Source organism: Xiphophorus maculatus, chromosome 11 (assembly GCF_002775205.1).
Source record: "Xiphophorus maculatus strain JP 163 A chromosome 11, X_maculatus-5.0-male, whole genome shotgun sequence".
Classification (NCBI taxonomy): domain Eukaryota; kingdom Metazoa; phylum Chordata; class Actinopteri; order Cyprinodontiformes; family Poeciliidae; genus Xiphophorus; species Xiphophorus maculatus.
Genome location: NC_036453.1, coordinates 16457655 through 16483159, shown reverse-complemented (window position 1 = coordinate 16483159; position 25505 = coordinate 16457655). Strand labels below are relative to the sequence as shown.

The following is a 25505-nucleotide window of genomic DNA, read 5'->3' as shown; positions in this document are numbered from 1 at the left end:
TGCCAGAAAAGTTGCTAGTTCAAGAAATGTAAACCTAATTTATAGACAGTGCATTGTTTTGATGCACTGATCTGTCATACATATTTTATATCACTAATGCCTGCAGTGCGGTGCTCATACACATTTTATAAACTTGTAAAATGAAGCACTTACGTCTGAAGCATTTGTCGCTTCTTTTTCCTCTGATTCCAAGGTTAACTTGTCCGTTCTGCGTGACTTCCAAGCCAACGTTTTGGCACCTTTAAATTTGCCGTAACATTTTTAAGGCTAAAGGGTGAAATGTAGCTAAGCTGTTCCTGTTACCCAGTAAATTAGAATCTGCCTTTTGATGAGGCCCGTTAGCCAGATTAAAGGTACCTTTTGAAAATAACCTTTCAGCAGGTATTAAACACACTTTTCATTCAAGTTCAAATTTATGTATTACAAAAAATATATTTTTTTATTAGTCTTAATTTTGTCATATCATAATTTTAAAAGTCACATTTTCAGTGACTGTAAGCAGTCAGTCACTGCCGTAAGTGACCGATATAAAGACTTGAAAATGTATCTCTATGCGGATTAAATGGATGGAAAATGAACTTTTCATGAACAGTCTAACTTATTGAGATGCATCTGTACCTGATTTCTCTGCACAACCTTCTTTTTATGGGATAGACTTACTGAAATAATTACAAAGGACTGATTGCTAATTGGAGCGTATAGGTTTGTGTGTGTCTTCATTAATTAAAAAATTCAATGTATCTACTTCTAGATTTGATCCTCCGGATGGAAGGGAACCAAACTCGCATTCTGACTTTAAAAATAAAGCAGATTCTGAACTGTGATTTTTTGTGTGTGTGCCCTGAAACCTCTAATCACATCACAATTATTGGTTTTACATGATATTAATCTCCCTCTTCACCACATCCCAAAGCTGCTCTATTGGATTGAGATCTGGTGACCATGGAGACCATTGGAGCCTAAAGTGTGCCAAGAAAATATCCCACATCATTATACCACCACTACCAACAGCAGCAGCAGCAAAGTGGCCGGTGAGTTTGCATCAAGAATCAAACCTTTTCTAATTGTCATTCTGCTGGTCAGGAAGTAGTTAAATACTGCATTTATGCCACAACCATGGAAGACACTTGTGTTGTAGAAATAGAAGGCCTTTCTTATTTATTTCTCCCATTTTTTCCTTTTGTTTGACTTGAATCAACCGGCTAAAGAAGCTAGTAATGTTTTTCTCTCTTTTGGATGGTTTATTTTTAAAGGAAAAGTGTGCCAGGTGCGCGCAGAACCTTCTGTGCATTGACGTTACATGTTCAGTGAATCAGTGGGAAACACCTTTTTTTTTTTTATTCCAGTTTGCCAGTTTCTAAAATTACCTCTCTGTTTCAAAGTGTTTTAAAGTTCAGGAAATCATTGCAGCTTTAAACATAGTAGGAAGGATTAGACATCTCATAAATTCAGTCAGACTGGCTGTTATCTGATTCTGAGTGAGCCAAACTCTCTGCACGAAGCAGACATCATAAATCACATTTTTCTGTTTTTTCCCCGCATGAAACATTGTAAGAGAGGAGCTTAGGGATTTTATCCACAGCACAAAGAACTTTGAATAAGGAAGCAGTGTTTTTATTTTTTAGTATCAGTATGTGCTGCAGCCTTGGATTGAGGTGTGCAATGCTGCACATTTTGGATGTCAAGTAAAAACAGGACCAGTATTCCAGTCAATACCATTACCAATTATTTAAGAATGATACAAGCAGACTTCTGACTTTTAAGCCTTTTTGTGGGTTTTCCTTTGAAATATTTTGTTAAGGAATTTAGATAAAGTTTGTAGGTGTCAACAAAATACTTTCGAAAGATAATAACACGATAATATAGACACAAAATAAATTTGTGTACTAATTTAAAAAAACAAAATCAAAAAAAATAACAGGTGCAAAAATATTAGCATTTGAGAGCAAATCAAAACAAAATCTTCTCTTACGGTAGAGCTGAGAAACTACACTAGAAAAAAAATTTAATAAAATGTCAAGAGGGAATTTGAAACTTAAACATCATTCTTACCACACTGGCATCTGATGCTAATGCTGACTTTGTATTAATATTGTGAACATTTTGAATCGATCCACCCACATTCAGTGTTGGAACATTTCAACCCCAAATATCTTACTAGTCTGCATTTTGGCGTACAGATGTGAATGCATTCACAGATCAGTTAGGTCAGTAGCACAATAAAAATAAAGTCCATTTACCAGTGACATTTGTGTTGTTCACAATGTTCATTAATGCACTGTCCCTCCTCAGCAAATAGATCAAATGAAACGTCAAAGCCCCCTAAATATCCAACATCCTTGTATAGTCAACTCAGTCCCAACGCATTGTCCTATTCAAAGTCAATTCATGCCAATTTAATCCTAGGTATTGAGCAATACAGTCAAGCTCAGTTTATTATCCAATTTAGTAAAACACTTTCAAAGGAAACTCGACCGATTGCATCAGGTCACTGTCTTTGTGGAAACCATCAGCAGTGGCCAGCTGACTGCGCTTGAGTTAGTGTGGGAGGCCATCTGCTGCCAGACAGAGCGGAAACACAAAAACACTGGTCTAGTTGAATTTATAAGCTTTAAGCCAGAAGTGCAATCTGAAGGATTTTAATCAGCACACAAAGTCAGTTCAGTTGTTGCATCTGGGCTGGGAGAGAGACAGAAACGAGTGTTTCATCAATAGGAGGAGAACATGAGCTCAGCGGTAGCTGTAGGACCGAAAGGCGTCGCAAGCTGTGTTTCCATTGCAAATGTGTGCAAAATTTTGTCGATAACCTGCTAATATAGAAAAAAAAACCTCACACTTTTGCAATTGTGGTGTTTCCATTAAATAAGGAATGAAATTAAAATCACACACGAATAAATGTATTCACCCAATAAGTCACTAAAAAACATGCAGCTCCGATAACCTCCCACCACTTTCTGTCGTCTTTTCCGCCAGTGGTAACATCTGGTCACATGACTCAAGTGATGATAAAGAAGCGTTTCCGTTGATATTTTGCGAAATATCCAAATTTCGACATGACTTTAAAAATCACCTCGTCCAAGCGTAAAAAACTTTTATCAAAAAAACGTACGCTTTTTGCGAAATAAGCAGATTTATTTCGTAATTCCAATTTGTGCACATTTATGCTGAATGGAAACGCAGCAGCTGTTAAACAGAAAGACCAGAACAGATATAGCTTCTGTGAAGAGAAGAAAACAAAACACAAACAGAGACCGAGGATGAACTTAACAGCTTAACTCTCCAACTGCAAATCGGGCCAATTGGAGAGCAGTAGGAGAATGTAGTAAACTGATGGAAAGTGGTCATTATGTCCTCCAGCATCAAAACTATCAAGGTGCCTCAGGATAACCCAAGTCACTAACTATAAGCTTCATCAAAACTGAAAATGTTAAGCCTTAAAAGTAGACAGGGTGTCTGCCTCATGGACTCAAACTGGGAGATGACAACTAAAGAACCAGCACTAAACCTGAAGTACTGTTAGGAACATATGGACCAATCAGATCTCTGATGTATGATGGAGCTTTATTGTAAAATGTTTTATGGGGGAAAGAATCTTCTTTCAATATTCCTTTTATAATTCTCCAGTGTATTTGAATAATGACTCCTGCTATCGTATTCAGTTGTTTATTAATAAGAGACTTGCATATGAAGAAGGTCTTCACAACCCTGGGAAATTAAAGGTATTAAAGTCATCTTGAGCGCAGGAGATTTCTCAATTTGCCATTTCTTCATCGTCGCCGTCTCATGGCGTCCTTTCAGAATACACAACAAAGGAAGAGCCGGTCCCTCTAAATGCCAGGTGATGGGAAAAAAAAATATGCTGCTAACATTGTCTCCCTCAAGTGCATCCCCCCCCACTCCCTTTTCTCCGTTCATGAATATTAGGGATAGACTGAAGCAGGGAGGAGGCTGGAACAAAGAAAGGAGGAGAGGAGAGAAAGCATGGAGGCAGGGAGGGAGGGAGAGATGGTTGGGTTGGGTTTGGGGTGGGGGGAGCTGATGTCATCAGAGGCCCAGCAGTGCGCAGGCTCTGTTGGAGCGGTGCTGGCTGCCTATTGATTGGAAAACAACGGGCTGTGGGAGGACGGATCAAGGCGGCTGTGGGCTAACGGGTGAGGGAAGGAGCACAGATCCAGCCTCTCCACGCCGCTGTCGTTTATCTCTGGGGGGTGTTTTTTTGTTTATCCCACCCTGGAATGAATGTAACTGCTGCTTCACATCATCGGATTTTTATTTCGTCAGAACAACAGCTCTTCCTGGCCTCAGAGGATCTCGCACACACACAAAGCCAGAAGAATCGGCGGCTCATCTGACTGCAGGTAATCAGCGTTTTCACTCAATTACGTCCCACCACCCTGCCGTCCGTCCGTCCAGTCCTGACCTCTGTGTGCATCCTTTCTGCCGTCATCATTATCTTGTAACCATGGTTTCCTTCCTCTCCTCTCCTCACTGCTCCTCTTTCCCTCCCCCACTGCCTCATTTTCTTCTGCCTCCGATCAGCTAAACCCATGCTTCTTTGTAATTTCTGCCTCCGTAGTGAGAATGTTAACCTCAACTGAAATCACAGCGTTTAGACCAATAAGAGAGACAACTCGCTGGTATTATGTAGACTGGTGCTTTAAATATGACTGGGAAGTTCATATTATGCTTTTTTTAAAAGGTCAGTTCTGTCATTCTCTCTGCTCTTCATTGAAATCACAGCATTAAGATGAAATCTCATGTCCAGATAAAACTACGAAGTGAAACCAGACATCCTGGTCTCCATACCTGCAGGCTTGTGAGGCGGGGAGACACACCTGAGAGCTTCACACACTCCAAAAGGCTCCTGAAAAGGGTGACACAAAAACCAATAGAACTGCTCCCTTTAAAAAAATACAACGGTAGTGATGTAATGTTGGAAGGATTTAATGTCTGGTTAGCTTACCTGACCGAGCACGGCCTGAAAAGGCTTTTGACAATTGATTTTTATTTTATTTTATCCATACGACATTTTGAAAAGGCGTTAGTATCTCCTATAATGGGTTTCTCGGACAAAAAAAGAACCAACTACCAATTTTCAAGTTTGTTTTCCTTATTTAGCTAAACACAGTTTCCTAATTGGTTCTACTGACAGGCAGTAAACAAATCAGGCCTGATTTAATTCAATTCCATCCGGTTTATTTATATAGTGCCAATTCATAAAACGTCATCTCAAGACACTTTACAAACAAGAGTCATTTTAGTCCAATCATAGACACGTTCCAACTGATCCTAGTCATCAAATAGTGTTTTAAGCTCAGTTCGTTAATCAAATTGGTTTAAAAAGTTTTCCGTCAAGGCAAACCCAGCAGACTGCGTCGAGGAAACATAACAGTTGAAATAACAACAAAGAATGTAAACCGTAGAGTAGCAGAAGAAGAACGTGAGCAAAAGTGTTCAGTTTGTCCTCCAGCAGCGTAGGCCTACAGTAGCATAACTACAGAGACGTCTCAGGACAACCTAACCCTCCTCCACTGACAAAATGTATTTGCGCTGAACTTTCTGAGCTGAAATTTTTGAAATAAACAACCCTGAGCCAGATGTGAAAGACATTTTTAAAACGAACACAAACAAGCCAGCGGGACGGCATGGAGACAGAGACAGGCAGATGGTGAAAGACGATCTCCGGCTGCAGACGGAGCAGCACTTTGCTGAGTAAGATGATGAGGAAGAAGAGGCTTGCACAAGCTTGTTTTTAAATGGACTGCCTTGTGTTCACACACTTAGACCAGGCCACGGTCCAGCAAAGCACAAAAGCACCAAATTTAGGCCTGTCCACTGTAATGACACTGCGTCAAAGAGCCGGACCGAGGCACAGAGTTTGACCTCTGTTCAAATGGACTGAAAAGGTTTAAAATGTTCTCGTTTTTTGAGGGCCTCAGCTGTCACTCCCTAATCCTTTTATTTACACCCAAGCTGGAAGGATTGGATGCTCACTTATAAAAATAATGTTTTCCTCCAGTGAAGCTAGAAAAAAAAAAAGTCTAAATCACTGTTTTAAAACTACCTTATAATCACTGTATTATCAATAACAATTAGGGCAGCACAATGAGAGCCTGACTGTAATTTATGGTGGACTTCTCCATTTAATTTCACGCCCCAGAATCTTTGACACCTCATCAGTTCAGTCCCAGTAGGGGTACATAATTAGCTGTTCACCAGTAAAGCCAACTGGTTGGGTTCCCTGTGGGACCTGGTCCCCTTCTGGCACACCTACCTCCATCCATCCTGCATCTAGACATCATGGTGCCAGTCCAGATGAGGTGGAGCAGACATGATTTAGGAGACAGTATAGGGCCAACAAATATCCCGAGAGACTGCTAAGCTCTGATTGATCTTCTCTTTGTGCTAAAGGCTCCTTAAAGGCACAGTACTAGGTAAAGTAAATTTTTTTGAGCTATATGTCATGATCTCATGTTATTCTCAAAAGTATACCTGGAGTGTTGCCTTTTATTCGTTCATGCTTGTGTGAGAAACCCTTTTCTCTAACAATCTCCCATGACAACCATTCAGCTGGTCAAACTGTCTGGTTGGACCTAGCGCTGCTTTCGGACGCAGTTCCTTCTTGGCGCTGCATTTTCCAAGCTTCCAAGTGGGATGGATGCAGCCATCCCACCCCCACCCAGCTCCTTCAGACTAGCTTTCAGTAAATAGCAAACACCTGGTGGAACTGCTCGTCTGCTGAGCTCTTTATACGAGCTACTTCTCAGTGCAACACAGACAAAACACATTATTAAAGGGTAAATAAAGGAGTCATGATGTGATGACTTCCTGTAGGCGGAGTTTCAGAAAGAACAGGAGTTTTTAAAGAGACAGAGGCCCAATTTCAAGTTGTTAAATTAGGAAGTTAAATTTCTCATAAGTCATATATGATAGATACATTATTTTTATAACAACTGGATGTAGTTAGTTGATTATGCTATGAAATGGCATTATGTGCCAGGCATAACATTGCCCCTTTAATGATTGAAACTCAAAATTCAGTTGTTGTTTTTTTCAAACTAAAATGGACTGAGTCAAACTCAGTCCATTAAATTTGATTTTACTTCTGTTTGTTGTAAGGACCAGACCCCAACCTGCCAGGGGACACCATGGAAGCCCCTCTTGTGTGCTTGGACGAGGAGTTCGAGGACCTGCGGCCCTGCCGGATGGATGAGCGGGACCACCCTTCCTACTCCAGCACCACCACAACCACCACCGTCCCTCTGGCCTCCATCACCCGTGAGGACTTCTCCGAGCTGGAGAACTTCTCTGAGATGATGAGCTTCAAGTCAATGGAGGATCTGGTCAACGAGTTTGATGAGAAACTCAACGTCTGCTTCCACAACTATAACACCAAAACCGAAGGCCTGGCACCGATTCGGAACCAGGCCCACAGCCAGGAGGATGAGGAACGGCTGCAGGATGAAGAGTGAGTTACCGACTTGAAACCTCTGGCTGATGGAGCACTTTCTGGCATTTCTCCAAGGCTTTTAGTCTTGGTCTGTTATTGCGTAATCAGGGATTACCAGTGTTCACACAGCAAATACAGAAAGTCTTACCAAGTGTTTTGTGTCCAGTTTCCAGTGCAAGCAACTTAGTACACATGAAATAAGACAAAACTAACTTCCAAGTAACTTTTTTAGCAAAATATACATTTAAGTCGCTATTTTTCTTTTGAAGATATATAAAAACTAATAGTTCCTCGAAGACATTTTGCACTGTTATAAGTGAAAAAAATCTGCCAGTGGAACTAATATTTTTTCTCATTAATATTCAAGAATTATTGACCTAATTTAAACTTTTATGTCTTGCTGTAAAGCTGTGAAACCAGGTGGTAAATGGTGTCGTCAGTGTTTCCCAGTTCAGATTTTCTATTTTGGTTTCAATCAATAAGGACAGTTTGGAGTCTCCGGTTTGTTTTTGTTCACTTCCTGTCAGATTCAGATCATCTGAGAACCTGGTAAGCACCAAATGATTTATAGCATTTCCAGAGACACTTCCTTCAAACAGAAAACTCATTTCTACAAAATAAAGAAAATTAAATGAAAAAATGTAAACCAAAAACAAGTGATTTCATAAACATGCCTGTTAACTCAGTATTTCGATGCACCTTCGGCTGTAATCCCAGTACGGAGTCGGTGTGGATCGGTTTCGGTCAAGCTGCACATCTGGTGGGGATCAGCTGTAAATGGCCCTTCTCAAGTCCAGAATCAAACTCTCTATGGGGCTGAAGTCTGGGCACTCCAGAGCTTCCACCTTGTTGTCTTCAGAGCATCTCTGTGTAGTTTCAGCTGGACGCCTAGGGTCGTTGTCTTGATGGAAAGTAAATGTTTTCTGAAGCTGTGGTTCTCTGGCAGATGGAAACAAATTGTCCTCCAGGATGTCTATACATTTTGCTGCATTTATTTTTACCTTCTACCATATTTATCCATCAAACATGGTGGTAAAACAAAAACAAAAAAAATCTCCATTTTGGTCTCATCAGACCAAAGAACTTTCTTCCTCTTAGCCACATGTCTCCCACATGCCTTTTGACAAATTTCAGTAGAGACTTCATTTGAATTTTCTCCACCAGTGGCTCTCATTGCCGTTCTCCCAGAAAGCCTTGACAAGGACAACAGTTGTCGCTTCCTTCGGCGTAGTCATGGCGACTCCAGTCTTCTTGTTTCTCGGTCTCTCAGGTTGTGAGTGCGGCCACATTCCTTCTTGATGATGATTTAACTGAACTCCAAATGATGTCCAGTACAGTATCGGTCAGTACAGATGATGTTCAGTACAGTATCGGTCCCCTGACCGATACTTTTCATGAACATCCTCTCTGATTGACTTGGAGTCTTCATGCTGTTATAAGAGCCAGGAATCCTGATTAACCAGTGAACAGTCCTAGCAAATGCAGGTGTCTTTATACTACAATCACTGGAGACACACTCAGCACTCAGGTGATTTACATCATTGTGCGAGTACCAAATGGCTGGGTCTCTGTTCAATTAAAGGGGTTGAACTTTAAACTTTAAAGGGGTTGAATATTTATACAATCACTTATTTTATCTTTCATATTTTTTATTTTGTAGAACTCAGTTTTCCCTTTAACATTTTTTTGTTGTTGTCATTTCTGTTTGGCCAAATCAACAAAATTGTATTGATAACTGATTTGTAAAAGCAATAAAAAGCATAAAACATCCAGTGGGGTGAATTAGCAAACATTTTGTAGCTGGGATCCATTTGGTCTGAACGCTACAGCCATCTGACTTTTGAAACAGCTCACCACCACAGTGCAGATAGAGCAGATCAAGCTTCCTGAAGGCAACGGCTTAGCTGCAGATTAACAGTACATTTGTACATTTGGAAATGTTTCATTTGGAAACAGATTATAAGATGTAGAGTCAGAGTAAAGCAGAAATAAATATCAATTCAGACAGAATGTATGTACCAGTCACCTAAAGATGACTGATTGAAACATTGAATGACTATATGGCAAAATGTTTCCATGGAGATTCAAAGTCATATAAAGATGACCAGAGTTCTCTGTTGAAGTTAAAATTTGAGTATGATAAGCAACTATCCAAAGATATGTCACCTCATATAAACCCACACATCATCTGTATTGTTAGTTTATGCTTTGTAAGGAAGAACAAAAATGGTAGAAATGTTCTCTGTTGACAGATAAATCTAGTTAGATTTTTGATATAATATTTGGGTAAAGCACTAACAATAATATGCAATTTGGTTCCCCTCTGTTCCAAAAATAACAGCTTTTATGTGATCTTGAAAAATGCTTGAAATATACTGATGGCTAGTCTGACTGTGAACATACTTAAGTATGTCAAAACATTACTGTGCACTGCAAAAACACAAAATCTTACCAAGTATTCTGGTTCTACTTTCTAGTAAAAATATATTTCAAATAAGGCAAAGCGAACTTGTAACATTTAAGCAAGATATAGGAACTTGTATGTTAATAATTCCTTAATGGGCGTGCCGTGGTGGCGTGGGGGTTAGCACGAACCATGTTTGGAGGCCTTGAGTCCTCGACGCGGCTGTCGCTGGTTCGACTCCCGGACCCGGCGACATTTGACGCATGTCTTCCCCCCTCTCCTTCCCCCTTTCCTGTCAGCCTACTTTCAAAAAATAAGGGACACTAGAGCCCACAAAAAGACCCCCTGGGGGGGGTACAATATATATATATATCAATAATTCCTTAATATTTATGAAGTACTAGATCCACTGACATATCTAGTGCTGTCAGTGGATCTAGCACTTATCTTAGTTTTACTTAACTTATAAGACATTTTTCCCACATTTGTTTTATCTTATTGTTTTTGCAGTGTATCAGAATTTGTTCTACAGCCAAATATACTCATTTACTAAAAAATGGGCTTTAAGCAAATACTGAAAAACATACTGATATACTAAAACATTACAAAAAAAACTCCTCTGAGGTGACCGCATTCATACAGAGGACGTCCATTCATTTCCTTTTCAGGCTAACTGCTTAGCAACACAAGCATTTTGTAACCATTCATTTCGTACCACTCAGTGGTACTGAGACAAAAATAGTGTCTCTGCGCCAAAACCGGAACAAAGGATTCCTCGCGAAGGCCACAATGTACCAAAACAGTCCATCAGTCAGAACCCGATTCTCTCTGCCACCTTGTTGAGCTGCATGCTGAATTATTCAGTGTGAATTTGCCTACGCCTCAGTTAACTTTGGCTCTGCTTCAGTTGTGGCCTCTCCACCAACTGACTGCCAGACCCTCCTGCTTTGAGTGAGCGGGCTCTGAGGCACAGACGCAGACGCCGCTGCTCTTCGTGGAGCCCGATCGTTCTAAATATAGCCCGATTTTGATGTGAGAAGGGAGGTGTTACGACTGGCTCAAAGTCATAACAAAACGGGAGACCATGCAGTGGTTAAAGTGCATAAAAAGGAATATTTATTAACAAAAACAACAATGGACTGTGGATGTCAGTATCAGTGGTGTAATGCAAATGCTTGGATGTGTTGTATGAGTGCATATGGAAGTGTTGAAGTGCAAAAACAAAGACAAACTCAAATGTGCAAATGAGGGGAGTTAAGGCCTGATCTGAACTGGTGTTACCCAACACAAAAGGTCACAGCAACAAGTGGTCCACTACCACAAAACGTTGCTCCACAAGTCAAGTAACCAAGCAAGTGACCAACAGAATATGGAGAGCAACACCCACAACATGATCACCCTTAGCATGGTCCAGCACCATACTCAAAGTTACTGCTGTCTCTCAGCCAGCATCACCAAAAGGGCGTCAACCAATAGTGAGCCAACATCTCCACAACACCAAAAGGTCACATCACTGCTTTACAAAGTTTCTCCAGGATTCTCCTTTTCACATAATGACCAACAAAACATGGAGAGTCACACCCACAACAACCCAAGTGGATCAACGGATTGATCAATGGACTGGGGTTGATCAACAGATGGTCGTTGATCAACAGATGGTCAAAAATCGACCACCTGTTGATTTTTGATCTGCGCTCCAAATCAACGGATCAGAAACACCTGCAAAGGGGAGGAGCACAAAGACAGACAAAAGCAACACCTGCAGTCCAGCCCTTAAGGCCCAGGGCCGTAACAGGAGGGTTTAAAGAAAGAAACGCACGATTCCAAGCAATGTTCAACTAGGGTGAAAGCAGCTCAAGAAAGCACAAAAAAGAGGCCTGTGTGAGAAAACCTGGTATATACCACATCCGATGTGGTGGCCAGACAAATGAACAAAGTCCTGATTTTATGCTTTTCATGGCATCTAGAGTAAATCGTGGCATCAAGTATTCTCCATCACTTGTTATTTAGTCCCATCAGTGCTACTTATACACAACCTACAAGCATTTATTAATAGAAAGTGAGACAGTATTGATGTTCCGAACGCTGACAAGATCGTATGACATAGGAGAAACATTTCCGCTTTATCTGATTCAACAGAAACCCAGCAGGTACACAAACCAGCAGAAGTCCTGTACATTAATCTGCAGTTTGGCTCAGAACCCATTCTGGTATTTTCTGACTTAATTCCCGCAGTCGCTGCCTAATACGAGTTATAGCAAGCCAACAAGCTGATGGAGAGCGGAGTGTTAAGCAGAATGATTGCTGTTCAGTGGCAACTAGCCCACAAACACAGTAGCACAGCTTTGTAACACGGAGCTCCAAACCCCGCAGGACAGACGGCAGAAGGACAGCGCCGTCATCCAAACTCTCACAGCAGCATTTAGGACAAACTGGAGGCTTTTTGTCTGATATTTAAGGTTCCAAAAGGATCTGTCTGTTAGTCTGTAAATCACTGAATGCCTTAGCACCAAAATATATCGTTGTATTAACCTTCCACACCACTTCAAGTGCCTCCCCAAGACTAAACCAAAGCATAAGCAACATTCAATTGTTATGCTCCTCCAATCTGGAACAAATCTCCAGAAAACGGCAGAAGTCAAGTCAAAGTTTGATTATGCAGCATATTTACAACCTCAGCTGACCAAAATGGCCCACAACAACCACAACATCACAGGTACATAAATAAAATAAAAACTGAAAATGTTGTTGAACGTTTGAGTTGCAGTCTGCAGCCTCGGCAGGCGGGCATGAGCGGTGAGGTAATCTGCCGAGCTGAAAGGACTCCTCTGTGCTCCATGTGCCAGTGGGAGCAGGGCCGCAGCACCGTCTGTAAGCAAAGCAGGAAAAAAAAAAACACTGAAAAGTCCAAGACTCTCTCAGTGCTATTGTTCGCCTCCTCTGTCAGTCGCCGCTCCGCACAATGATGTGAGGAACTTTATTTCAATCTCAGCTAAGCACACATCTCGACCAAATAATAATCTTTTTTTTTATGCAGAGTTTCTTTGCACTCGAGTAACCAAAACGGTTGCTCTGCCTTATATTTGGTTCAGTGTTTCCTCTTCTGAGTTGTTCTGTGTTTCTCATCGCAGTGTGTGGGACGCTCTAACCGACAACTACATCTCCACCTGGGACGGCCTCAACTCCGAGGGACTCAACGGCAACCTGTCTGACCACGAGGTACACCGTTCTCTAAAAATCTCTGCCTTTTACTTGACTCTTTATTCATAATTGTTATTTTGTCATTTCTTGGTCTTAGGTCGATTTTACTTACAGTGTACATCTGGCCAGATATTGCAAAACTTCTGGGGGAAAAAAGCACCAGAATTTTAATCAATTTCCTAAAGAGTCGATACAAGCCCAAATTAAACAAATTTATTTCCTTATTTTTTATATATATTTTTTCTTTTCTTATATTTTCTTTTTTTCTTATATTTTCAATATATGTCCTGTTTTGTCCTGTCAGTATGCAGCATCCCAGCCTCTTCTTTTTCAATTTTCTTTTTTTTTTTTCAATTTTCATCCCAGCCTCTTCTTGAGTTTTACTTGTGAACATGTTTTTAATTTTACTGGTCAGTGGCAGTACAGTGGGAATGCATTGAGCCCATGTTATGTGTTAACATCTCTCATAGTTTCATTCTGTTTTGCAGACGTTTGAGAAACATTTTGGACTCAACTGTTATCCTTATTGGTGAATAATAAATGCATAAATTAATGAATGCAACGATTTCTTCAACAAATTCTACGACACATCACTATTCTGCCCGGTCTTAAAAGTCTTAAAGACGGGGTGACTCCCTGACTGATTATAGGACCATGAAGTCATGAAGCCATTTAATATTTAAAAGAAGAAAAAATTCTCCTGATTTTCAGATCCATGAAAAAGAGGAGGAGGAAATGAATGAGAAGAACGAGAACGCCAACTGCCTGAACGAAGAGCCTCTGATTACAGCAGATCAGGTTTGTGTGTGACATGAAGAAAACGAGGAGGCTGCCACTTTAAAATGTGATGTAGCCATTCCTCCTAAGAACTTGTTTTGTTTTAGCTTTTACCTGAATTTGCTTGTTGTTTGCGCAACTAATGCGGGCAGAGCGAACATGTAAAAATGACGTTAGGTTAAAGTTTGCAAAAATACTGTGAATTTATCAGATGTTCTCAACTGCAACGGAGCTCCGGGCTCGTGAACTTGCATAGAACGTTTTGATTCTCGTGGAGCCTGAACTGTGAAGCAGTCGGTTTGCTGAAGGAGCTGCTGTGTCAAGTAGAAATCCAGCACTGATCAAAAGCACGCTGCACCTCCGATCAGCTACTTCTCTAGGAAAACAGAAAAGTTATTAGTGCATGGACAGAGAGGAAGCCAGGGTGAGTGTCTGCTGTCTGCTGTCTCTGTCAGAGCCTGAGAGTAGATTAAATCACCAAAATCGTTTCACAAAAATATATTCTTGGGTCTTATCCAAACTCCTCTGTGACTAACTCTTCATCATCTCCAGTGAAAATAGTATTGAGTGTTTTGGCGAATCTCTCTCTCTCTGTCTCAGGTCATTGAGGAGATTGTTGAGATGATGGAGAACTCTCCAGATCCCGGTGAAACCGAGGAGGAGGATGAGGAGGAGAGCAGCCTGTGCTCCTCCAGGACCAACCCCTCCCTGCTGGAGGAGATCAGGCAGCTGTCCCAGGCCTCCAACAACAACTGCTCCTATGAAGGTAGAGGAGAAAAGAGAGTCCTGGTTGTAAATTTGGGCGACGTCGATTTAAAGATTTCTTAGGTTTTCTTACTCTTTGGGCTTCCTCATGTTGTCAGACTGACGGACTGCACTCATGGTGAGAGGTTTTAGTCTGTGGGCATTCTGATCTTTATCAGATTATATAAAATCAAGTGTACAAAATCACCCACTATATATTTGTTATTTATTTAATAAAGATGAAAAAAAAATGGAAAAGTCTGTGAAAAACTAAAACCCAACATGTTGAAATAATATGCATAACACATGTTTAACCCTATCCCTAACTAACAGATTACATACAATTATAAACAAGGTTATTCTTGTAGCTGCGCAAATAAGAAAATGTATCTTTGTATTAAAAGAAGTTACTTTTTTAGGACTGTTTATATTCTAATAGCAGTATCTGTGGCCTTAAAGAGAAGCGTTTTGACTCATAACCATGTTTATAGTCATATAATACAGTAACACATTGTTCCATCTAAAGTGGACATTTCTCAGATCCAAGTCAGATAGAAAATATTAAAAATTCTTAACAAAGTGTAGCTCTTTTATTGAAGACAACAAAACCCCAGTATGGCTGCCGTGAATACGCATGGTCATAAATATAAGGAAATAAACAGTTTATTGCTTTTGACTTTCATTAAGCCTGTGTTCAACATCTACACTGTTACACATTCTAGAATAGAATAGAATAGATTAGAATAGAATAGAATAGAATAGAATAGAATAGAATAGAATAGAAGTACTTTATTCATCCCAGCAGGGAAATTACTTAATTACTTAAAATTCTGTTTATTTGCTAAGTTTATTTCATAGTGTTGTAAAATTTAGCTCCTACTTTTTTCCTCTTGGTGTTTCATCTTCTACTGGGTTACTTTATGCAAATAATAACCTCTCTCAGTAAATTTAGGACTGTTTCTTTTAACAGCTTCAGCATTTTCTGTGTTGCCCGGAGAGTTTGGTTGTGGTCGTGTTGCTGCTTTTCTCCTGGCAGGCTCTCACCGTCTCGTCTTCTCCCCTCGTTTCCCGTCCTGCAGGCCTCAGCTGCATGCCCAGCTCAGCGCTGATCGAGCTGCTGCACAGGGTGGAGGCCGCCATCCGGGAGTACTCGGAGGAGCTGGTCAACCAGCTGGCCCGGCGGGAGGAGCTGGAGTTCGAGAAGGAGGTGAAGAACACGTTCATCACAGCTCTGATGGAGGTGCAGAACAGGCAGAAGGAGCAGCGGGACAGCAGCAAGCGCAAACGGCGGGACAAGGCGCTCAGCCTGCAGGGGGGCGGGACGGTGCCCTCCAATGGGGGCAACACCGCCTCTTCTGGTCAGAAGACCGGCACCATGCCGGTCAAGGTGAATAATTCAAGTGAAACTCATTGTATAGATTCATTTCATACAAACTGATGTTTTCAAGCTTTTGCTTCTGGTAATTAGGATGATTTTCAGATCACTGTGAATGAAAACGAATGAGATGTGGACTTAGAGGTACAGTATGCAACTTTTATGAAAGAAAATATGTTTTTAACATTTTTGCTAAAGCTGTCACCATGTCATGACAGTATAATATGAGACAGATAGTCTGTGGAAAGATCCACCTTCCTCCTGAGCTACTGTGGTAGCCTGAAGAAATGCACCACTCCAGCCAAAATCAACCAATCAGAGCCAGGAGGATAGTCTTAGCACCGTCAATCAGTCTAATGTACTCGCTGCTAAATGTGCTAATGGCAGACAAACAACTTACAGTTTATCCGTAGTCATCTGTTGCTATGCTAACTAATTCATGTCAAAGGATGGAAGAGGATGAGCTGTGCCACATGGAAGGTGATTGACAGCACTAAGACCCTCCTCCTGGCTCTGATTGGTTCTTTCTGGAAAGCTGTGGATCACTGGGTGAATTCAAAAGAGCTGGAGTATTTCACAGATTACCTGTCGCATGCCATGCTTTCAAACCACAGAAACAGTTTAAAAAATATGTTTAAAAAATATATATTTATTTTTTTATAAAAGTTATTAAAAGTGTTATTATTTTCAAAGGGTTATGTCTTTAAGGTAATCACAGAAAAGTGACATCCCGGAATCTGGTTGCTCTTCCTCTTTCCTTCTCTGGCTCTTCCACTAATGGATGTCAGATCCATTACACACTAAATGATCTTACAGGAACATCTATGTCTATTAACAGCCCAGTTCAGCTCGCTCTGCTCCTGCTCAATAACACGGGCCTAATGGATTTTCCCTACATGCAATGCACAAACGTTGGTTTTATCTGAGAGAGCAGATACCTGAATCTGTGCTGATAATGTCGAGCAAATAAACGAAAACTATGTCCGTAGTTCTACTTTGAGCTACTTAATACTGTAAATATGCTGTTTATAAGAAATAAAGAGAACTGATAGTAATGATATACAGATATCAGCACAGTTTTACAAAAAAAAACCCCATACTTTTAACAGTCCCTCATTGTGTGTGTATGTGTGTGTGTGTGTGTGTGTGTGGTTGGTTGTGATCCATAGCGCTTCAGCATGGAGGGCCTCTCCAACATCCTGCAGACGGGCATCAGGCAGACATTTGGAAGCACAGGAAATGAGAAGCAGGTAATGTGCTGACTCATCATGTTAGCTCTCTTAACTAATGATAATTGAATCTTCTATACTGTTTTGCTGAATAGAAAATTTAGCTGAAAGCTCAGCCGGCACCAGTTGTCTATGTGGGCAACTGGTGCAACGTTTGGTTTTCTGGTGATACATTTTGTTTTTACTTTTATTTTTTTGTGATAGATGTAATAGAAGTTAACCGCCTGAGGCTTAAAAGCGTTGGTAAGATAAGTTCTGCTACTGCTATAGTTCTGCTGCAGTTTTTGCAAGACTGACTGCTACTGGAGATCCTTCCTGTCCACAGCATCCTCATCCACCAACACTCTATCTGAATCCTTACATCTACATCTGGATGCAAACAATTTCTGAAAATTATAATTATGAAAGAAGTCTGAGTGAGAGACGTGCATCACATCCCAATCGCACCACTCCTGGTTCAAGACGCATCCAAACAGAAGCTAAAGTCACAGGCCGTTGCCATTAGTATGCTTTTCTTTTCATTAGCTACTTTTGTCTTGTTCTCAGCTTGTAATGATGCTGTTGGATCCCATTGCTGAATAACTAAAACCTAGACGGCAGCGTCCATACTTCCGTAAACGGGGCGTGGCTGTGTGACGTTCTTCTTCAGTGGATCACTGTGGCGTTGTAAACCGTTCACCCAAAAGATTGACATCACATTTAATAAGTATCCTGGATGACCACGCAAAAAAAAAGAAGAAAAAAAGTCAGAGTCTCTTGTTCTACGTGTTTGCATTCAGTGGTGCACATCGGTGACAGCATGCTGCCTTCATCACTTCTCTTTCTTGGTAAACGCTCTGAACATTTGCTTTGTTTCAGTATCTGAACACTGTGATTCCATATGAGAAGAAAACCACCCCTCCATCTGTGGACGACCTGCAGATGCTCACAAAAAGTAAGCATCCGCATGAGAGGAAACGTGAGAATCAATCGCCAGGTTCGACATGTAAAATTGCTGTGAACCTTTTCTCCAAACAGTCCTCTACGCCATGAAGGAAGACAGTGAGAAGGTGCCTACACTGCTGACCGACTACATATTAAAAGGTAAACACATCCAAACTCTTCCAGAAATCAGCGAGCTGCTTAGTCTGACAAGAATGCAGTGAGGGACAAAACAGGTCCTATGGATAAAGCACAAAATTGGAATAAAATATATACATAATATCATTTTTTCAAATATCTGACAAAACTAACCTGGGCCATGTGAGCACAACAATGTATGTTTTCCTGAATATTTGCTGAATATTTTTTATTTTAAACATTGTAGCAGGTGGATGGTGCCTCTAAAATCCTTCGTCCTGGAGCAGAACTCAATATATTATAATAGTTTAAAACAATTAAAGGAATACTAAGATAATATATCATGACAATTAAGTATAAGTATTCAAATAAATAATTATAAATGTATCAATAAATTGAATTAAAAATCATTTTTCTATATTTTCCAACTCAACTGAAATTTGTCCCAAGTTTTTGTCAACACCGCCAGACATAAAAAGAATGTAAAACAATCAGGCATTATTGGGGGGCACCAGAACTTCTGAGGACCCCATGACATCCTCCTTTCTCTTCCTTTGCTAAAAGGGCTAAGCAGCTTTAGTGGGCTTATGTCTTTAGTTTTTTCTTCTGTTTTATTCCCACGTTGTTCGTCACAACCATGATGTGTCAACACCATAACTGACAATTTACAAAATTTTGATGAAGTTTTGTGAAATAAATGCTTAATTTTACTACACTGTAAAGATTTCATGGACCTGATGAGCTACAATATGGCCTCCTTCAGAATAACATCATATAAACTGAGGTGGTTTGGCATTTCGTCAACTCCGTCAGATGTCAACACAGAGTTTTTAACTCTGATGGTGTGACTCTTTCAGTGATAGTGTTGACAAATCTCACTTAAATGTGCAGTTAATTCATTTTAATGTATTTTATATAAATGGCTTTACTTCACATGTATCAAGTATTTCTTTTTACTCTCTAGTTTGTCACCACCTTCAGTTCTATGTCAACTCCAACATGCAGTCAACTCTGTCAGATGGACTTTATGTTGTTTTTTTGTCTTAAATAATATTTATTTTGTTTCTTGAGAAGCATTTGTCTGTAAAACGGAGTAAAAATATCACTAATAGGGTCATTAAAAAAATAATAATTTTACATTTATTTTTGTCAGATGGTGATGACAATGTTCTGGGTCAGGCCCATTAAAAATAAAAAAAAATTAAAAAAAATTGCACCTGGGAGCCTGCACCTTAGCATCTTTACATTTCCAAAACATTATTTGTCATATATAAGCTTGAGGAATAACTTAAAAATTTTTTGGAAAAATTTAAACCCATTTTGTCCCACTTCTCAAGAATCACTGAGCGGTTTAATTTGATTTATCTTCCCTTTCAGTTCTCTGTCCCACCTAAAGAACCGTCATACCAGGAGTGAAGTGTGACAGAGAAACCGACCCCCGTCCCCCAGGACTTTCCTAACCTTCCTTACCTCTGGCCCAGTCTGCATGAGCTCCCCATTACCAACCATGGATCGACACCATCCACATTATCTCATCCATCTAAACGACGACTACTGCCTCCTGCTGAGCTCACCTCCTCCTTTCCTGCACACCCATCTCAGGCCAGACACCGAAATGGCCGCCGCCTGAAAAAGCGACCGGGACGGTCCAGTCCCACTTTTACAGGACTTCACTAATGGAGCATGATAAGCTGTTTAACGATCACAAGAGATCACTTCGGTGCAGGGATCCAGTTTCAGATATCACTTCTCTCTTGTCTTGTCATCTCTTGTTTCGTTGTCATGCTTTTGCTCTGACAGACACGGTTTTTGTTAAGTTTCGACTGAATTTATTTACAAAGGCGTTAATCACGGAATGATTGCTCTTTTCAACACATATATACAGTCATCCATATAAAGTGGATTGTATGGGGAAACGTGATTCAGAAGAATACAAAAGCCATGCACCTTTTTCTGCCAACTCAGTACTGTAGTTCCTTTAGAGTGAGAAGAAACACACTACTATTACGGGTGCAGTGCGTTACAAAGCTTCTTTCACAGTGAATATCCAGTGCTCTTCAAACCTTTTTTTTGTATTATTTAATTTGAAATATTAATATATATATATATATATTATGTTGTACATTATTTTTTACATTTATTTACTGTAACTGTTATTCCACTCTGCGCAGCCACCTAGAGGTGTACATCTGGTTTTTTTAAGTTCAGTGACTGAAAAAAAAAAATCATTTTAATAACTGTGTATGTATTTGCATATTTTCTTTCTTTTGCCCCATGTAGATGAATGTTACATCGCTTAATTGCTCATTCAAATAAACTTCTACCCTCAATGTTATTGCTTCCTTTTATGCATCCACTGCATCAGTGGATCAAAAATCCACCAACTCACATCTTAAGACATGTATCTATGAGTACAGTGTGTAAGAATATGCTTAACCATCTGTGAAACTATTTTGTTGCTTTTACAAATCAATCACGACCAACGAAATCTGACGAAAAAGGAAAAAAAAACTTTTAATGTCAAACTGAAAAGTGATTTCTAGCAAAGCAATGACTCTTAGATACATGAATTTAACATGCAATAAGTGATCACATAAATTAAATATTCAACTCCCTCAAGTCAGTGTTTAGTAGATGCCGTCACAGAGCAGAGTCTGTGTGGATCGGTCTGAGTCGGGCTGGACATCTGGCCGCTGCAGATTTACCGCAAACTTTACACCCCACGTTACTACAGCTAAACCAAAATAAAAAATAAAAAGAATAAAAAATCAGATTTTATGTGGAAATTACTGATTTCTCACGCTTTCTTCTTTACTTCACCAACAGAGCTGCTTTGCTGCCACCTTGTGGTCTAAGACCTGAAATCACTTACACTTACATTAAAGTTTAGAAGAGAGAAAGCGTTAGGAGGCAGAGTGTCCAGTGTTTGTTTTTTTAGCTGATTTTGTCGTCTGTTCAGAAATGTTTGTGATTGCTGTTTGTACAAATTGGTCTCGGATCTTCACGTTTTCCCACTGATTTCTTTCTGAATCAATATCCTGAGTGAATAAATACCACAGCTTTTCAACAACAGCTCTAGTATTAAGAGGGTGGGGCATTATGACATTTAAACCATTTTTAAAGAAAGAAAAAAAAAAAACAAACGCAAGAGTTTGTTTATATTTATTTGAAAATATCAGGCTTTTTTTTTTCCATGAACATGAATGGAGAATACAAGTGGACAATGCACACCGATGTCTGGACTTCAAGCCTTCTGTATAAATAAGATGCTTCACCGCCTGTTTGTCCACAGAGCCTCTAGGATGCATCCAGCTGTGATGGAGAGCATTTATTTAGTTCATAAAGTTACATAGTAAAAAGAAACGCTGTTCATGTGCTCTTATATTTGCTGTAGAAAAATAAAGGCTCGACTTTAACAATGCATTATAATCATCAATGTACACATTGAAACGACTCGGTCACACTCTAAAACTCTGATAACCGTAAGAAATGAAACATTTTCCAGTTTGATTTAAGTGTCGTCGACATTCAGCAGAAATGCTCCACAGCTAAGAAACATTTCAACTCATTTGTTTCAGGATAGGTGGTTCTGGAATGTTTTCACTTTCTGTGGAAGCCAGGCAGCTAATAAATGTCTCCGTGCGTCCAAAGTACAGCAGGAGAAAATATGACAAACATTTTTTAAAAGCGGACAAGAAATCCAAATACATATAAAAAATAAAACATCTTCAATAAGGAAACTTATATATGTGGTCACCTGGATACATTCCTAAAGAAGATAATTTATTTGTTCATAGTCAGAATGTTTAAATTCCTGCAAGTGGAGAAGCTTCTCTCTATAAACCAACAAATAGTTTTTACATTTTTACTCTTGATTGGATTCCTCCTACCATTTCTGACACAATTTTTAGTTTGTAACTCTTCCTACGAAATATTTCAGAATGTGCAAATTGATCAGGAATAGTGAGTTATGACTTTTGGTGGTTATAAACTAATAATAATAATAAAAATATGAAGAAAGGTCAGCCCTTCAGAGTTAATCCCTACACCAGAAACACGATTCAAAGTAAAACCCAAACTTTATCTGATTGGGTTTTTTGATACCATTGTCAACAGTTTAGCTTAAAGTTTCCTGTTTGTTTGTTTTAAACACGGGGTCGTTGTTGCAGCGCTTCATAGTTCAACACAGTTTTTACCCTGTAAAATATTCAATAGGTTTTAAAGTCACACTGCTTTTGTCCCCAACGTTTCACCTCCACATTTGGAGGTTTAATAAATATCTATGAGTTTTACTGCGGCCTTATATTACAGCTCAGTTTTCCTTTTCATTACCAAACTGAAACAAAGCAGGCACGTAAAAATGCTAACGTGGTCACTTGTATAAGGATTTGTTCGACGTGGCTTCATAATTTTCTTGCAGTAGCTGTTACAATTTTAAATTAATAAAATTCTTACGTTGCTCAACAGTTGTCTTCTATTGAGTCTTTATGCTTGCCTCTATAATTTCAAAAATGATCAACTGTTTATTAAACTATCATAAACATAAATGTCATGTAGCTAGCTACTGTGCTTGAGAGAATAAAGCTGGTGTCCGTAGGCATCTTCAGAATATCTAAAGGATTTTCAGTATTCAGTGTTTTTATCAGTGAAGGGATGATTCATTTGAGCAGGTATTTCTGAAGCTGAGAGAAACAATTTGTGACATTCTTCCCTGACAATATTAAAACCTAAGGAAGCTCTGTGTAACAGTGACCTGAAGTAAAAGTGCTGCTGTAAAAAGGTGTAACATGTCAGGAACGGAGACGATTTTGTCTTTGGTTTAGCATCCAGTGTTTCAGATAAATAGTCCATCTAAGTTCGATATCATCATCCATACAGATTAGACCTGAAAAAGAAAAGAAACAAATGTCTGGAACACATTTAGAAACTAATAAATATTATATTTATATATTTCTTTTGTCTTACTGGAAACTTGACATATTATAATGAAAGGATGAAAATATGCAGAGCTACAACAAACCAGTTCTGATTCAGAATCATAAGCAGTTTCCAAGACTAGAGACTAGAGAATGTTTCAAACAGAACTCCGTCCACCCAAACCAACCCCTCGTTTCTTCAAGCCGGATCTAATTCAGGATCTCCAGAATCCTTCTAACATTAAATGGATCACAGCAAATCTAAACTACCCGGTTTTCACAGAAATGCAAAGACCTGTCTCCATCACAACACCTCAGGCTGCTTCCTCACAATGTGCAGAATCTCCCTCTAAATACGGGAAGTTTCTGCACCTCCACCATCAAGTCATGGCTGCGGAGGAGAAAACCAATACGGTATTTTCTTCAGCTATTGGCAGGTCTCTGTGCGGACGCGTCCCCCAGGCTCAAAGACTGACGCTTTGTGCTCTGCAGGCATGACTTAGTTTGAGTAGACTGAAAGAATTATGCACTCCACATGCAGAACTTGTGCTTTTTCCTCTCGTCGCTTATCTGATCAAAGTGAGACTTTCAACCCTTGGAGTTGCTGTTTAAGAGTCGGGCTGCGGGGAAATGCAAAACTGCGATTCAAGCCTCGTGGTTTCTCCATTCTCTGTGCCAAAGATGATGCTGGAGTGTCATGACTAAAACATCTGCGCCTGAGAAACTCACTGAGGTTTGAGTGCTTTGCTGGGAGCCTTGCTTCCACGTGCTGCAAAGTGTTTGCAGAGATCAAACATATTCTGGCCTTTTCTTTAAATGTTGCCATGTGAAGGGCTCTTAAGGAACAACGACATTTCCTTCGGGTAGTTGTTGTAAGAAAGGGTGGCTGAGAGATTCACGTCCTGCGTATTTCCTGTAATATCTTTGCCGAAAATTGGGAATAATAAATCCTTTAAAAAAAAAACAATCCGGTTGCCGGGTGAACAGGAGGAGAACAGCAGGCAATAAAAAAGTAGAAAAGAGAATTTCATCTATACGTTATTTGTGAGAACAGAATATAAAGAGTGAATACAAAGCAAGTAAAAAGCATGTCTTGAATGGTTGTCATGGTAGCCTGCTGATTTGAAAGCCTGTAACAATAAATGACTTCTTCCTCTCGTCCTGTTTGCTAAAAAAATAAAATAAAATCATGAAGCGTTCCCTGCAGAGACCCGGCTGAGCCTCCGGTCAGTCTAACTGCGTGGCGCGGCACTTCCGTTAGACCAGAGAACCTGCTTGGTTTTGCGCGGGAACCATGATGGGCACCCCTCCCATGCGGTGGATGTTGGAGGCTGTGATGGCGGAGGTGGGCAGCGGTGGCGGGGACGGGGCGGGCTGGAACTGCCCCTGCAGCTGGGTGTAGGTCTGGGGCAGCTGCTGGGCCTGGGGCAGGTGGCCGTAGCGCTCCTGGACCGCCTGCGAACTGCCGTTGGCGGCCTGGGCGGAGGCGGGCTGTCCGTGGGGCAGCGTGCTGCTGTTGTTGTAGCTGTAATGAGTGGGAGTGGAGGCCCCCTGGTGGCGGGGAGGTCTGTAGCCGGCGGCGCTGCCTGTGGCTGTGATGATGGAGGCGGTGTCCGATGCAGGATGCTGGGGATACTGCTGCAGGTGGTGGTGGTTGTCTTTGTGGCGCGGGCTGGAGGCGATGGAGGACAGCGTGCCGTTCTTCGAGATGACATCAGAGCCCATCCCGCTCTTCGCCCAGGAGACGCGCTTCGGAGCCTGAGCGTCTTCCCTGCAGGTCAGGGGCACATCAGGAGTTAAAGAAACCAGCCACTCTTTTCACTTCTGACACCGATTCAAATATGGCAGATTAAAAAGTCCCGTCATGACAAAGTGCAATCATGTGTTTTATAAATTCAACACATTTTCAGGCCTTAATTTTAAATATATGCATTTAACACTTTTCAATACTTTTCAAGGATGCATGGACACCTGGTGAAGGTGAAGAGCTTTGCATGCTGAGGCTCAGGAACAGACCTGTTGAACTGAACTGCATTCGCCTTTACGAGTTTCTCGTTTCACCTCCTAATTCTGCTAAACGCACAACTCACTCTTACCGATATGATAAAGAAAATGCACATCCTCTTTCAGTTTCACTGCTTTGTATAGCAAAACTAACAAAAATAACCTGGTCTTTACAAGGTTTAAATTGATTTAGGTTCCACGCAGGACTGTACACATTTTTGATTTCATCCTGTCATCATATTAGAATTGAAGCCAATATGGAAAAGATGTGAGTAACTAAGTATATCTGATGTTTCAGTAGCTTGTACTGTAATAACTTGAAGAGGTTTTATCAATTATATCTTGT

At 40.3% G+C, this 25505-nt stretch overlaps 2 protein-coding genes across 2 annotated transcripts in view; one reads left to right on the top strand and one right to left on the bottom strand.

The window, feature by feature from the left end:
- Positions 1-4058: 4058 nt before the first annotated feature.
- Positions 4059-20569, top strand: fez1 (fasciculation and elongation protein zeta 1). Its single transcript, XM_005803525.2, has 10 exons — positions 4059-4358; positions 7120-7468; positions 12986-13073; positions 13767-13853; positions 14433-14598; positions 15656-15963; positions 17121-17201; positions 18039-18114; positions 18198-18263; positions 19617-20569. Exons 2-10 carry the CDS (start codon positions 7149-7151, stop codon positions 19631-19633), a joined length of 1209 nt encoding a protein of 402 aa, XP_005803582.1. The 5' UTR covers positions 4059-4358; positions 7120-7148; the 3' UTR covers positions 19634-20569.
- An 820-nt stretch (positions 20570-21389) lies between these two features.
- The window catches only part of esam (endothelial cell adhesion molecule), a 58534-nt gene continuing 54418 nt past the window's right edge, over positions 21390-25505 (bottom strand). Inside the window, exon 7 of the mRNA XM_014470436.2 lies at positions 21390-24926. Within this exon, the coding sequence (XP_014325922.1) occupies positions 24413-24926 (514 nt within the window). The 3' untranslated portion in view covers positions 21390-24412. The remainder of the gene's footprint in view (positions 24927-25505) is intronic.